Below are 15,806 nucleotides of genomic sequence, written 5' to 3'. Positions count from 1 at the left end.
TATTTTCTCAAGATGTGAAACAGGACTTCAGTTTAGTTATTCTCTTGAACAGTAAATATTTCATGACGATTGGAGGGTAACATTGGTATACTGGCCAGTACTTAACACCCTGTTTTCCAGAGTCCCATTATAAATGAGATACAGTACAAATGCACAGTTTTTTTTGTAAAAGTGTAAAAGCTTAACAGCCTAAATGATGAAACCATTCAACGTATATGTAAATTCCTTTGTAAGTGAGTCCTAACCTAATTTATTACCGTTATTTTCATTCCTCAGTAGTCCTTCCTCTAGTATCTACCTGAAACACATTCCAAATATTGATCATATTGATTGGATGCATTAAAGCTGAACAGAAACCTCATTCAAACTTAATTTTATTCTTTAAAAAGAAGCTGTGTATTTCAACATTCTGGAGTGAAAGTGTAACCTAGCCCAAGGTCCCTAATTATATTCAGACCTGGTCAGCTCACCTCATTGATTGAACTTGCATATGACTGAATCGGGCTGCGTCACTGTTACTGTCTCTCTTTGTATCTGTTTCCTCTCCCTCACATACACTCTTACTCTTCCCCTATTGTTTTTGTCTCCTCACTATCTCCGTGTCACTTTACTCTTCCTCCTTCTCTCTCATTACCTGTGTCTATTACTTTTCCCTCTCTGTGAGCTTCTCTGAGTCTATACTATATCCCTTTCTCACTTCCCTTTCTCTCACTCTTTCCATGTCTTGTTACTCTTCCCCTGTGTCCTTTTTTCTGCTTTCCATTCGCACTAAGTTTCTATTTATCCCTCCTTTCCACTTTGTTTTTCTCGCGCTATCTTGACATGTTTCCTTTTCCTTCAGTTGTCACCCAACCGTTGTGACTGTTCTCTGATCCTTTAACACACAATTCTCCTTATATTGTACCTCATTTCAAATATTTTTTTAACTCCAGAATTACTCAGTAAAAGATTTCAAAAGAATGAATGTTAGGAGAGCCATATATGAGGGTTCCCTGTCTCTCCCACCCCCACCCCCAACAGCTGATCAATTCACTCATCTTGTTCCACCTGATGGGGCAATTCCGATAAAATAGCTTCATAGTCCAGTACCTATGATCTACATACTGTGAGACCTTCATTACCCGCCATGATAGAGGGTCACACCCTGAGCCCGAGTGGATAATAGAAATTGACGTTTGTTTCCCACACTAGCTAGATATCATTAGAAGTGCATTGCCCACTCCTTTTGCTTGCATGTACCTAGTTGTCATGCCTATGTTACTTCCTTAGCACCACCATTTGCCATTCCTATAATTCATTTGATCTACAATGTTTTTGTAACCCGTTTTTCAGATCTTTGCCTTCTGTTCAGTTTGCCATCTTGCATTCTATTCCGTCTACTTTCCATTTCTACCTTTCTTCATTTGTTTTTATAAGGTGGTGGAACCCATCCACTTTTGGTCCCATATGATACGCTGACTGCGAAAGAGAAAGCTCGAGACAGGGAGAAAGCTTACGAGCTGCTCAGATTCTTGCAGATGCATGGCTATGCTGTAACAAGGTAAATTGATCTGCAGTCAAATTAAGCAAAATGTATTGATTATCTGGGTATGCTATATTCCTATATAAAGGATCGGGTAATATTAATGGGGCAGATTTTGCAGTGAGTATGATGGCGTACTCTGAGAGTATACCGCCTTTGAAATTGACTGCAAGGTCAGGATTTTTGCGCATGCGCTAAATCCCAAACTTGTGATCTGTCAAGTTACACCTTGACAGGTGATCCACACCGACGGGGAAATACTCATTGCTGGCGCAGAGTTGGGCTAATTGCCCACCAACTACGCACAAAAATGTTACGGTTAGTGAAAGCAGGCGCAGGAGCCTGTTTCACTGTGACAGGAACCACCTTTCCGTTTTTTTTTGCAGGTTAAGTCGCGTTAATGGTGAAAATAAATAAGAGTTTGCATCCAGCAATAGCTAAAATGCTTTAAGGAGTGTATGTTTTTTAATTTATCAAAAAAAAAATTATTTTAGACCAGTAATATAATTTGATATTTTGAATAAATACAGTACAATTTACTGTAATACAGTTTAATTAATGAAAAGAAAAAGTCTAATATCAATTTGCATCTGTGTAAGAGAGCGAGAGAGCGGGTCATTTTGAAACTATTTATTCTCCTCGTCCTTATTATTCTGAAAATACGTCCAATTGTAGATAATTCAGTAAAAATATAAGGTTGGGGTGAAATGCAAGTAAGAACATTACCAGTATTGGAGATAGACGCTTTCCCTTCGGTGTACTGATTGGAGCACCAGGCCCGCGTGATCCCAGGGACGCTTCCGCACGCGCTGCGCCCCTGCCATCCATGGGCCATTGCGCTGCCCTCGAGTACGCAGCGTCAGAGAGCAAGTTCACGAAGGAGGGTCCCCATCAAGAAAGTTCGTATTCTATTCGGATACCGGTGCCATACTCCGTAGGTATGCTGCCGACCGCAAAATCTGCCCTATTGTATAAATTAACTAACACTGAGATGGTTTAAAATAAATCATCATACAAATTAAATTTATGCCTTCATTGTATTTTTTTTTTTAAGTAGCACTAATGCAATATCTGTGACGAATGAATCCATCCTTAAGCCATCAAAACATAGCAGTTCAAAGGTGCAAAACTGATTTTGCATTGATGACTCACATTAGAATCCAGAACTTCCAAAGCCAGTTTCTGTTTAGTATTATATCACGCATTATTTTTTAAACTCCTATAGATCCCTAAATTGAATAATTCGTGGTAATGGCAAATCTTTATTAAAAGTGAATTTCATCAATAGCACCCATATGTTTTTGTCTCTCTCTTTTTAATTAATTTATTTTCGCACCTCTGACTCCTTCCAGCCTCACCATAACACGCACTATTCCCTGGCTGAGAAGGCAGCCAGGCAACCTCTTCCCAGGGCCACAATTAAGCCAATGGGCAGGATTTTCATTGGGCCGTGGAGGTGGGATTGGAGGCGTGTGGGGGGGTTAAAATCCCGAAATCGGGGGGCACGAACCCATCCCGCCTCCAAGCCAGTTTCAAAGGAGGCGGGTACCCGCTCCGCACTGGGACCCGCCTCCCCGAGGCAGGAAGGGGATTAGTGCCAATTAACTGCCTGTTAACAAGCAGTTTTTAGCCTAATCCCTATTTTTAATGTTGAAGTGTGGGATTCCCGACGGCTCCAAACCACGCCAAATTAGAGGAGGCGGGCCGTCGGGATGAAGGACTTGGAGGGGTCGAGATGTCCTGTGTTCAGGTGAGTGATGGGTGCGTGAGTGCAAAGGTAAGTGTGTTTGGTGTGTGTAAAGTGTTTAAATAAGTTTTACATACCTTTACAGCCTTCCTTCCTTCAGGTCTCGGGAGTCCCTCATCTCACCGGCACAGAAAGCAGAATGACTACGAGCTGTCAAAAATTGCAGCATTCAACTTTCTGTTCCGGGGAGATCTCTTAAATCATCCTGAGAGGAAGCAATTAACTTAGAATACAGATTGTCAGTGTTTGACAGCTTCAAAGAGTTGTGAAACGCTGATATTTCATCTGTCAAAAGGTCTTGACAGATGAAATATCAATCTGTGACGTCACCTGTTGCCGGGTGGCCCCTAATTGGCCTGCTGAGCTCGCTGGGCGGGCTCAACAAGGTCAATCAAGTCTAAATCGCGTGGGTTGGCTAGAACTCGATGGAGGCGGGACTACAACCCTGGAAGTTGTAGTCCCGCCTCCTACCCGACTCCTGAATGAAAATCCAGCCCAATTAATCCATCCAACTGATGAGATTAGAGACGCTACACGTGAAGAAACTTGTAATCATCTGCTATCATATTTCCCTGTCCATCAGTACTCCTTTAACTCTTACACTGCCCCCAGATCAAGGCAAAGTTCCAACTTTCTAGGCTAGCTGTAGTGTCTGTGTGTTGATAAAGACACTGAAGACAGGAGTTGGTTCATAGGTATTTACTAAGCAAAGTCTGGGGGGGGGGGGTTCTAACGGATATACACAATATACAGGCTTATATAGCCCGAGTGGCAATTACCGGCATTACAGCACACCTGGGGCTCTTAAAGGCACATACACCACACTAGCCATTTTATTTCAGAAGTTTTCAGTTCACATACTGTGACACTGAAACAGATACCAATATTGTTGTGGTAAAGCTGCTCAAATGTCCGCTTTATAACCTTAATATCAAGTCTATGCAACTTAAACAAATACTTAAATTACAATTATAAACATTTTAAATTTTTTACTTCTAATCCTGTCTCTTCCACTTTTGTTATTACTTGAATTTTACTTTTTTTTTAGCAAGCTACCCTTTTCTACCTATCCTGTACCTTTTGTTTAAAAATAATCTTAATGTACGTGCCTTGCTTCCAGAGCTTTCTGGGTTCATCCAACCATTTTGAACATACAACTAAATCCAAAGAAGTGGCATCTAATTAGCTTAAAACAACCTCTAAAGGATATTTTTTCCCACCCAATTCAGGATTAAATTCTGAAGATTAATGGGGTCATAACTAAACTTAAACATCACATACTATAGCTGGCTGGCTGATACTGATGGTTGCTCTGCTGCTGGTCTGAAAGGTGTGTCAAAATCTCGACTCCGAGAAAGACTCTAACACACAAGCAGTACCGTCAGATTGTTAGTTTATTTTACTTGCACACAAGGGGAGAGTGCCTAGTCAAGGGCGAGGCTAGCAACTCCAAAAATCATTAGTAATCGCAGCATATTTATACACTTAAGTGAACAAGTTCCATAGAAATCACGTGTAACGGTTCCTTCTTAATGCGGTTTTGTAATAGTACAGCTTCCTCAGCAATGTTATTCTTATCTAATTAAACACTTTAACAGTGTTATCCAATCAACACTCGTCTTTGCCTAGTAACAGCTACCATCTCCTTATAGGGACTGGCCTTTTCTCGACCCTTACTCATTGTTGTGTCTGGTTTTGGTTATCACATCCTTATTGTGGCTACAACTGCTGACAGCTTGTTTGGTATTAGTTGCTGAAGTAAGCTCTAATTCTAAGTTGACCGAATATAATATCCCAGCAAGCCTTACAATCTATAGTTGCCCCTTTTTCTATATTTCCACAGGTGCCAGTTGCTCAGAAGTAAAAGGATGTGATGGCTATAGGATGTGACCCCGAGGGTGGTAGTGGCGAAAGAAGAGAAATATATATGGCCAGATTAAGGGGAGCAGAGGATGTGAGCTTGGACATAGCATTGGAGGAGATTGCTGAGACACTGGGGCAAGGCCATGGAGGGGCAAGGGCAAGGATTTTGAATGACACTAAGTGATGAGGAGCCAGTGAAAGTCAGTAGTAGTCCACAGGATACTGTCCTGTTCAGCCTGAGCATGCATCAAGGAAGGAGATAGAATTGGAGACAAAGGTGTAGAGTTTCCGATAAGAACCAAATAGGATGGTTTCTGTGCTGTCATTGTTAAACTGGTGGCAGTTCTAGCTTATCCATGACTTGATGTCATACTGTCTAGCAACAGTTCAGGCATGCAGCAAGACCTGGACAGCGTTCAGGCTTGGGCTGATAAGTGGCAAGTAACATTCGCGCCACACAAGTGCCAGGCAATGACCCTCTCCAACAAAAGAGAGTCTAGCCCCTTGACATTCAACGGCATTGCCATCGTCGAATCCCCCACTGTCAACATCCTGGGGAGTCACCATTGACCAGAAACTTAACTGGACCAGCCACACAAATACTGTGGCAATAAGAGCAGGTCAGAGGCTAGGTATTCTGCGGCGAGTGTCTCACCTCCAGACTGCTCAAAGCCTTTCCACCACCTACAAGGTACAAGTAAGGAGTGTGATGGAATACTCTCCACTTGCCTGGATGAGTGCAGCTCCAACAGCACGCAAGAAGCTCGACACCATCCAGGACAAAGCAGCCCACTTGATTGGCACCCCAACCACCACCTTAAACATTCACCACCGGCGTACCATGGCTGCAGTGTGTACCATCTACGAGATGCACTGCAGCAACTCACCAAGGCTTCATCGGCAGCACCTCCCAAACCCGCGACCTCTACCACCTAGAAAGACCAGGGCAGCAGGCACATGGGAACACCACCACCTGCAAGTTCCCCTCCAAGTTGACTTGGACAGATATCGTCGATCCTTCATCGTCACTGGGTCAAAATCCTGGAACTCCTTACCTAACAGCACTGTGGGAGTACCTTCACCACATGGACTGCAGTGGTTCAAGAAGGTGGCTCACCACCACAATCCCGAGGGCAATTAGGGAAAGCCAATAAACGATGGCCTCGCCAGTGATGCCCACATCCCATGAATGAATAAATCATTTTTATTTTCTTAATCTAAAGTGGTGGCAGAGGACTGCCATCAGCATATGTATGGAAGCTGACCCCCATGCTTATGGATAGCATTACCAGAGACAGGTAAATAAGAAAAAAGGAGGAACCAAGGATAGGGCCTACTGGGGATAATCATGTGGGATTGGCTGGAGAAGTCATCTCAGGAGATGAAAGGACAGGTAGGAAGGCAACTATTATATGGCAGTGGAGTGGTTCAGAGTGATCAACTGTATTAAAGACTATGGAGAGATTGAGGAGGATAAGGAGGAATAATGTGCCATAGTTAAAGTTGCAGAGGGCATCTTAGGTGACTCTGACCAGAGTTTTTTCAGTGCTGTGGGAGACTGGAGGCATTTCAACAGGTAGTGATGGGAGAAGTGGCTGTGACATTGGATCGTGATGATTTGTTCGACAGAAGGGAGAGAGGAAAGGTTGGAAATGGGTGGCAGTTGGTGAGTACAGAGAAGTTTAGTTTTTTTTTCGAGGGGGCGTACTGACTGCAGTTTTGAAAGTAAGAGAGGGAACCGTGCCAGAAGAAAGGGAGCAGTTATCGATTCATGAATACTGAGCCAAGGAAAGTTGAGCACTCGGGAGAGCGAGCTAAGGGAGCAGGCAGTGGGCCTCGTGGAGTTGGAGAGGGAAGTGTGGGAGAAGCTGCAGAGTATTCTGATCCAAGAGCTGGAAAAGAGGAAGGCCTGTTGGAGCAGGAGGTTGAGGCAGTTGATGGTCTCAATTTTGGAGACAAACATGATTTTGAAACAATTTTATTGTATGAACAGTTAATATTTTTAATGTATGTAAAGTAACAATATTTTTTAAATCTTTTATAGAGGTTTGAAGGATATGGAACTGGACACATCCTCAATTGAGAAGAGATTTGCCTATGGTTTTCTGAAGAAATTGTTGCAGTGGCTGGACGTAGCTCAAGAGTTTGTTGCTCATATAGGTATAACTGGTGAAATGACTTTATTTGTTTTATATTTATATATATTGTGTAATAAAATTATTAGCTTTGGTACATGTGCACTCCAAGTATGGTGTTCGGTTTTCATCCCACACATCATGGGGGATTAGAGGCACCGAGGTGACCAAAATGTTCAGGCTCTTGGTTATCAGGATGGGGTTAGAGGATTGAAGCTATTTTCATTGGAGAAATACAAGCTTAGAGAATATATGGTTGAGTCTTTTGATATAGAAGATATACGGTTGAGGAGTCTGACCCGGTGGATAGGTTATTTGAGATAGGAATGGTAAAACGTGTATTAAAAAGTTATTTTAGATATTAGGAAGTATTCCATTTTGCAAAGAGTCATTACCCTCTGGAATGGGATACCAGAGTGTGTGGCTGATTATGGATTTGCTCCAAGCAAACCTTAGTTGAAGGCCAATGGAATACTGTTAAGGACATAGGGGGAAAAATTCGGTATCGCCCTGTTTGGGGCGCCATTATCAGCCGTGCGCAAAGTTTAGCGCCTGGTGCTAATTATCGCCTCCGACAGCAAATTTGGCTTTTATCGCCCCTGGAGGTGATTGGAGCGCTAAATCAGGCGCTTCACACCTCTCAAGGCGCAAAGGCCGAGGAGCGAGGCGCTACCTCAGAGCGCTGGCGAAGCAAGGAAGGGCAAATCAAAATGAACCTGCAAAGTGCTGCTCAGTACTCAAAACTCCTTCACACAGCGTTGAATCTCTCCAGAAGTCAGTCTCTCTCTCTCTCTCTCTCTCTCTCTCAATGCGTGGTGCAAAAATGTCACCGACAAAAAAAGGCAGGAAGCGGTCGCCTTTAAATCGCGCTCCCCTGGTCCCTTTCTGACAGCATAACGCTCCCCTCAACCTGTCGTTGCTAGCGGCAGGCGGTAAGGCAGGGGGCGCCACTCAATGTCCGGGGTGCTACCAGGGCGCAGAAGATCGTGGTGGTAGTGTTTAGCGCCGCCGCAAAATGTCTAGTTAATTTTGCGAGCGACGCAAACATCACCACGCCCGGGCGCTAGTTGCTTTGCGCCCCAATTAGCGCCCTCTTAAGGCGCTAACGGGAGGCGCAAACAACTGAATTTTTCCCCCATAGTATTGAGGATGCAGGATACCAAGGATTAGTAAGTGCAAATCAAAGAAGTGTTACCCTAAATGAATTAGTAAGACAATACAAACTACAAAGCTTCAAGGGAGAAAAGTGAGGGGAACCTAAAACTGGTGGGGAAAGGTCATTAGAGATACAAAAATGAAACCAGAAATGAAAGTAGCTATAGAAACTAAACACAATAGTAGAAAATTCTCAGTATTATCAAAGAGAATTGGGATCTCTTAATCATTCAAACAAGATCGAAACTGAGGATCAATTAAAATAATTCAGCTATTAAATGATTACTATTTGCTGAAGAAGATACTAGTAGCACAATAGAATACACGTAGAATCCTAATGAAGATGAGAGCAAATTGACAAGGCCCTATATTTCCGAGCTTTATTAGTGTGGATGTGTGCTGGAGGACTGAAGATTGGCTGGTACCCATTTTTTAAAAGCAAAATGGAGCTAAGCTGGGTATTTGCAGGCCAGTTAGCATATGTAGTAGGGGACATTTCAAAGTCTTTAAGGATACAATTGCCACATATTAAATAAAGAGAAAATAGAAGTAGCCAACACTGATTTCAAAAGGGACAATTGTGCTTGATAAATCTCCTGGAATTCTTTGGGGAGGTATCAGATGATGAATGGAGGAAATGCAGTGGATGTAGTGTACATGAACTTTAGAAAGCCTTTGATAAGGTACTACACAGGAGATTACTAGAGAAGGTAAGGGAATGGAATTGGGGGAGGATAGCTAATTGATTTTAAAAATCGGTTGGTAGGGCTGTTTTTCCAGAGTACTTGGAAGTGGGTAGTGGAATCCTATAGAGTTCCGTTCTGGGGCCACTTCTGTTCACTAAGTCAATGATTTGGATATAGGGATCTAGAACAAGACACAAGATAAAATGTTGGAGATTTAATACAGAGTGCAGGAGAAACTTCTTTGTAAAGAGAGTTGTGAGCAACAGTCCTGCTCCTATACCTCCCCCCCTTCCCACTGTCCAGGGCCCCAAACACCCCTTCCAGGTGAAACAGCGATTTACTTGTACTTCTTGTAATCTAGTATACTGTATTCGCTGCTCACGATGCGGTCTCCTCTACATTGGGGAGACCAAACGCAGATTGGGTGACCGCTTTGCGGAACACCTCCGTTCAGTCCGTAAGGGTGACCCCGAGCTTCCGGTCGCCTGTCATTTTAATTCACCGCTCCATTCCCACTTGGACCTCACCGTCCTTGGCCTCTTGCATTGTTCCATGGAAGCTCAACGTAAACTCGAGGAACAGCACCTCATCTTCCGATTAGGCACTTTGCAGCCTTCCGGACTCAATATCGAGTTCAACAATTTCAGATCATAACCTCGGCCCCTATTACTTTTTTACTTATTATTTTTTCCACCCCTTTGTTTTGGGCCTTCCTTTTCCCCACCCCCCCTTTCCTTTTGTTTCTCTCTCCCACCTGGCAGCTGTCTCCTATCCTGCCAGTACACTTCACACCTAATCTCAGCTGCCTTTTGTCTCCACCGGCCTATTACCATCTCGTCTGGCTTCGAATACCTTTTATTGTCTCTTTTACTTCTTTTGTTCGATCGCAGCCCTGCCTTCGATCTATTTTCTTTTCTTTCCAGTTTTGAAGAAGGGTTTCGACCCGAAACGTCAACTCAAATTTCTCTCCACGGATGTTGCCTGACCTGCTGAGTTTTTTCAGCAATTTCTGTTGTTAGTCCTGCTAAGCTGTGCGGCCGCGCAGTGGTCTGGAGGTCCCACACGAGCCACTCACTGGCTTTACAATTGAAATAACCGCGCATGCGTGAAAAATTGAATGGGTCGTGCAGCCCGTTAAAGGGACCGCGCACCCAAAAAAAATTATAGGGAACATTGGTTGTGAGGCTGTGGAATTCACTTCCAGGATTATCGGTTAAGGCAGCAGGTATGTCAACATTAAAAATTAGAGTGGATTGATGGATGAAGGAATGTGGGAACAGGGTAGGTGAACATGATTAGAACTATTTGCTTGTGTGGAGGGTAAACACTGACATAGGTTGGATGGCCTGTTTCCGTGTTGTAACTTCTGTATATTTCTTTAGATTCCACAAGAGACAAGGCAGAGGTATGGATGGTGTTACGGTAACCGTACATCAGTGCCTGGTCAGTGACTTGGGCTCACTCTTCATAGAATCATAGAAATTTACAGCACAGAAGGAGGCTACTCGGCCCATCCTGTCCATGCCGGCCGACAAAGAGCCATCCAGCCTAATCCCACTTTCCAGCTCTTGGTGCGTAGCCTTGTAGGTTACGGCACTTCAAGTGCATATCCAAGTACTTTTTAAATGTGATGAGGGTTCCTGCCTCTACCACCCTTTCAGACAGTGAGTTCCAGACCCCCACCACCCTCTGGGTGAAGAAATTTCTCCTCAAATCGCCTCTAAACCTCCTATCAATTACTTTAAATCAATGCCCCCTGATTATTGATCCTTCTGCTAAGGGAAATAGGTCCTTCCTATCCACTCTATCTAGGCCCCTCATAATTTTATACACCTCAATTAGTTCTCCCCTCAGCCTCCTCTGCTCCAAAGAAAACAACCCCAGCTTATCCAATCTTTCCCCATAGTGCTGTGTGGAGAATGGTACTGTTCAAAAAATGACAAAAACATACAAGGTCGTCATATTCAACAGACAGCTTGATATAAGTTGAATGTAAGTGCTATCTGAACACTGCATTCATTCTTTTGTTAGAGATAATTGTCAAAGTGCTTCCCTCCAATGTTATCTCTTTCTTCAATAATGTAGAGGCTGTTGTAAGCAGTGGAAGAGTTGAGAAATCCCCTCATGAACAGGAGATCAAGTTCTTTGTCAAGGTAAATATGAGAGTTTGACTCATCTAGAGCTGTTTACAATAGCAGTGGAGATGAGCCCAGTAGCACATTGTATTTGTGTAAAAAGTGATAAACTGAATGGTGTTATGGATTAAAAGGGTGTTTAATTAAATTAGGGACTGTGCTTTATTTAAACGTTGAGTGTGCCCTCTCCTGGAAGCAGTGTTTGGTATTATTGATCATGTGGAACTCTTGAAAATTTGAATGCATTCTCACTACAGTAATTATAAAACAACAACGCCGTTTGTCTCCTCATTTTATTGGCATCTCCCGTTTTGCTATCAGAATGTGATCAGTAGCAATAAATAATTACCTGGTTATGTAGGTGTTACAGTTTCCAGTACAGGATTTGTATTGCCAACTCAGAATCACAAGTACATTATAGAACCACCAAAACATTGCGCTAGGAGCCGGCCCCACCCACAAAACTGACTGACGTAAGAAAACTACTCCGCACTTGGTTTGAGTATAAAACAAGGCTTTAATCAACTGTTTCACAACCATGAGATTCTAGTTACATCACTAGTTCCTGGTTATAAAAACGTCCTGAGCAAGCTGGGCCCACTCTTGGACGGCGCCACCAGCTGGCCGCCCAGTGTTACTTCATGAGTCATTTCTTAATGACTGATAAGATTCATGACACTGACCACGTCCCCAGATCAAATTAATCACCATTGTGAGTTTCTGCAAATTGCACCCATTTGCAGGACTTAGAAGGCTTTTAAAATTGAGCTTTTTTTTAAGGCATAAGGGCACTAATAGGCATGTTTTAAAAGGTTTTGTTTACTAAGAAACTTGACTACTGTACACTAATGTAACTAGTAAATGGATCTGCATCATTTTGTTGTCATTTTCAGTTATTTAAGATCAGGTTACTTACAAGTGGTGGACCAGACACTGATTAAAAATGCTTATTTTTTTCTGATAAACCCATTTTCAGATGTATTAATAAAATTGCACTAGGTTACCACTCTTAAATATAGCAAGGAATATTTTTTAATGCAAAAAACATTTTTGAATTATGTTCTAAAACGCTGCCCGATGCGCTGGTTCATGGAAGATTTTTCGTTCGCCGATATGCAATCGAGTTTGAGCAGAAACTTGAACAAAAAAACCCACTACTGAAACCCAGCGGAATTTTTAGTGCAATTTGCGTCTGGATTGCAGATTGTGCCCAAAACGGGAACTCTTAGCCAATGTCAGATGTTTCATAGAGTAAAATAATTAACAATACTTTAAAAATAAATCTAAAACTTGTTTGCACAAGCCTGCTTTACGGCAAATAACAAAGCAAGATCCTTAAAATCAGCAGAAACAGTTACATTGGTATTAAACAAGTACTTCTATTGAACAAATCTTGTGTAACATTAGAATCACAGGATAGCAAAATACTGCGGACGCTGGAAATCTGAAATAACAACAGAAAACGCTGGAAAAACTCAGCAGGCCAGGCAGCATCTGTGGAGAGAGAAACAGAGTTAACGTTTCAGGTCGAAGACCCTTCGTCAGAACTGGGAAAAAAAGCAGGAAAAGGGATAGATTTTAAAGCAGGTGGGGGCTGGGGAAAGGGGGAGGGGACGAAAGGACAAAAGGGAAGCTCAGCTTTTTTTCCAGTTCTGACGAAGGGTCATCGACCTGAAACGTTAACTCCGTTTCTCGCTCCACGGATGCTGCCCTGACCTGCTGAGTTTTTCCAGCGTTTTCTGTTGTTATTAGAATCATAGAATTGGTTTACAGCACAGAAGGCGGCCATTCGACCCGGCGGGCCCATGCCGGCACTCTGCAAGAGCACTTCAGCTAGTCCCACTCCCCCGCCCTTTCCCTGTAGCCCTGCAATTTTTTTTACCAGCAAATATCATGTATGATAGTACTTGAGTGCAGTGAAGATATGTTGACATAGAAGATGTATCAGTTCATGCATTGTCTGGAAACATGTTGAATGATGCATTGATCAGTCAACTAATTGCTTAGCTCATAAAAATGGCATTTCCATATTGAAACTATTAAGCCTAGAACATAAGAATTAGGAGCAGGAGTCGGCCACACGGCCCCTCGATACCTGCTCCACCATTCAGTAAGATCATGGCTGATCTTCGACCTCAACTCCACTTTCCTGCACTATCTCCATATCCCTTAATTCCTTTGGAGTCCCAAAATCTACCTATCTCAACCTTGAATATACTCAACGACTGAGCATCCCCAGCACTTTGGGGCAGAGAATTCCAAAGATTTACAACCTTCTGAGTGAAGAAGTTCCTCCTCCTCAAAGTCTTAAATCACCGACCTCTTATCCTGAGACTTTGCCCCCTAGTTCTAAATTCTCCAGCTAGGGGAAACAATCTCTCCGCATCTACCCTGTCAATCCCCCTCAGAATCTTATATGTTTCAATGAGATCACCTCTCATTCTTCTAAACTCCAGAGAGTATCGGCCCAATCTACTCAGTCTCTCCTCATAGGACAGCCCTCTCATCCCAGGAATCAATCTCGTGAACCTTCGTTGCACCGCCTCCAAGGCAAGTATATCCTTCCTTAAATAAGGAGACCAAAACTGTGCGCAGTACTCCGGGTGTGGTCTCACCAAGGCCCTGTACAATTGGAGCAAGACTTCCTCACTCTTATACTCCAACCCTCTAGCAATAAAGGCCAACATGCCATTTGCCTTCCTAATTACTTTATCTACCCTGCTAGATACATCCTCAAAAAACTCTAATAAATTTGACAAACACGATTTACCTTTCATAAAACCATGTTGACTCTGCCTAATTATATTATTATTTTCTAAGTGTCCTGTTACCACTTCCTTAATAATGGATTCCAGCGTTTTCCCGATGACCAATGCCAGGCTAACTGACCTGTAGTTCCCGGTTTTCTCTCCCCCTCCTTTCTTGGATAGTGGGGTTAAATTTGCTAACTTCCAATCCGCTGGGACCTTTCCTGAATCTCGGGAATTTTGCAAGATCACAACCAATGCATCCACTATCTCTGCAGCTGCCTTTTTTTTTTATAGAGGCCATCAGGTCCAGGGGATTTGTCGGTTGTTAGTCCCATTAGTTTCTCAAGTACATTTTCATTACTCATTAATTACTTTAAGTTCCTTGCTCTCATTAGCCCCTAGGTTCCCCACTATTTTTGGTATACATTTTGTGTCTTGTACTGTGAAGACGGATACAAAATATTTGTTTAATCCCTGTACCATTTCCTTGTTCCCCAATATAAGTTCTCCTGTCTCAGCCTCTAAGGGACCAATGCTTACTTTTGCTACCCTCTTCCTTTTTAAATACTTGTAGAAGCTCTTACAATCTTTTTATATTTCTTCGTTTAATCTAATACTATCCTTAACCTCTTTAGTTATTTACTCTCGTATTCTATTTTCTCCGTTTTTATCAATTTTTTGGTCATCCTTTGCTGGTTTCTAAAGTTTTCCCAATCCTCAGGCTTATTATTATTCTTTGCAGCATTATAAGTCTTCTTTTAATCTAATACTATCCTTAACAACTTTAGTTAGCTATGGATTGATCACTTTTCCCTTGGAGTTTTTATTTCTCAATGGAATGTATATTCATTGAGAATTTTGGAATATTTCTTTAAATGTTTGACACTGCTTATCTACCGTCATACCTTTTAATCTAATTTTCTAATCTACCTTGGCCAACTCGCCCCTCATACTTATGAAATTGGCTTTAGTTTATGTTTAAGGGGGAAAAAATTCGGTTGCTTTGCGCCTCCCGTTAGCGCCCTCTTAGGACGCAAAGCAACTAGCGTCCGGGCGCGGCGATGATTGCGCCACTGGCAAAATTGACCAGACGTTTTGCAGCGGCGCTAAACACTATCGCCACGATCTCCTGTGCCCGCAGATCGTGATGCCAGTCGAGCGTGTAGCGCCCCGGACCGGATATTGAGTGGCGCCGCCTGCCGCTAGCAACGACAGGTTGAGGGGAGCATTTTGCAGTCAGGAAGGGACTGGGGAGCGCTATTTAAAGGCGACCGCTTCCTGCCTTTTTTTGTCGGTGACATTTTTGCACCATGCATTCTGAGAGAGAGAGAGAGACACACACTTCTGGAGAGATTCAACGCTGTGTGAAGGAGCTTTGGGTACTGAGCAGCACTTTGCAGGTTCATTTTGATTTGACCTTCCATGCATCAATTTAAAAGAGACAATGGGGGCTGCACTCTGAGCTCTTTCCCTGGGCCTCTCCATTGTTCTTTCCAGTAGAATTGATGTACAGGTCTCTCCAGGCTGAGATTCAAGGCTGCAATGAGCAGGGTGTGGATGGAGAGCAAAATCAACCCTCCCCTTTAAGAACTGGCCGGCACCAGTGTGTCTGTGTTCCATTGCTGACTGACATCACATGAGCTTCGCCAGCACTCTGAGGTAGAGCCTCACTCCTCGGCGTTGGCACCTTAGGAGAGGTGTGTAACGCCTGATTTAGCGCTCCAATCACCTCCAGGGACGATAGAAGCCAAGTTTGCAGTCGGAGGTGATAATTAGCGCCAGGCGCTAAACTTTGCACCCGGCCGATAATTGC

At 43.1% G+C, this 15,806-nt stretch overlaps 1 protein-coding gene across 11 annotated transcripts in view; it reads left to right on the top strand.

Moving 5' to 3' along the window:
- Positions 1–15,806, top strand: part of LOC147096861 (ryanodine receptor 1-like) — a 461,451-nt gene that overhangs the window by 260,186 nt on the left and 185,459 nt on the right. For all 11 annotated transcript variants that reach the window (XM_085973559.1, XM_085973551.1, XM_085973560.1 and 8 more), the window contains 3 exons: positions 1,417–1,540; positions 7,177–7,292; positions 11,194–11,261. In XM_085973559.1, the coding sequence (XP_085829685.1) occupies positions 1,417–1,540; positions 7,177–7,292; positions 11,194–11,261 (308 nt within the window). The remainder of the gene's footprint in view (positions 1–1,416; positions 1,541–7,176; positions 7,293–11,193; positions 11,262–15,806) is intronic.

Source organism: Somniosus microcephalus, chromosome 34, assembly GCF_052327205.1.
Source record: "Somniosus microcephalus isolate GS21.2 chromosome 34, FLI_Smic_1.0, whole genome shotgun sequence".
Classification (NCBI taxonomy): Eukaryota; Metazoa; Chordata; class Chondrichthyes; order Squaliformes; family Somniosidae; genus Somniosus; species Somniosus microcephalus.
The sequence above is the reverse complement of the archived record's forward strand: the minus strand, read 5'-3'. Positions and strand labels throughout refer to the sequence as shown.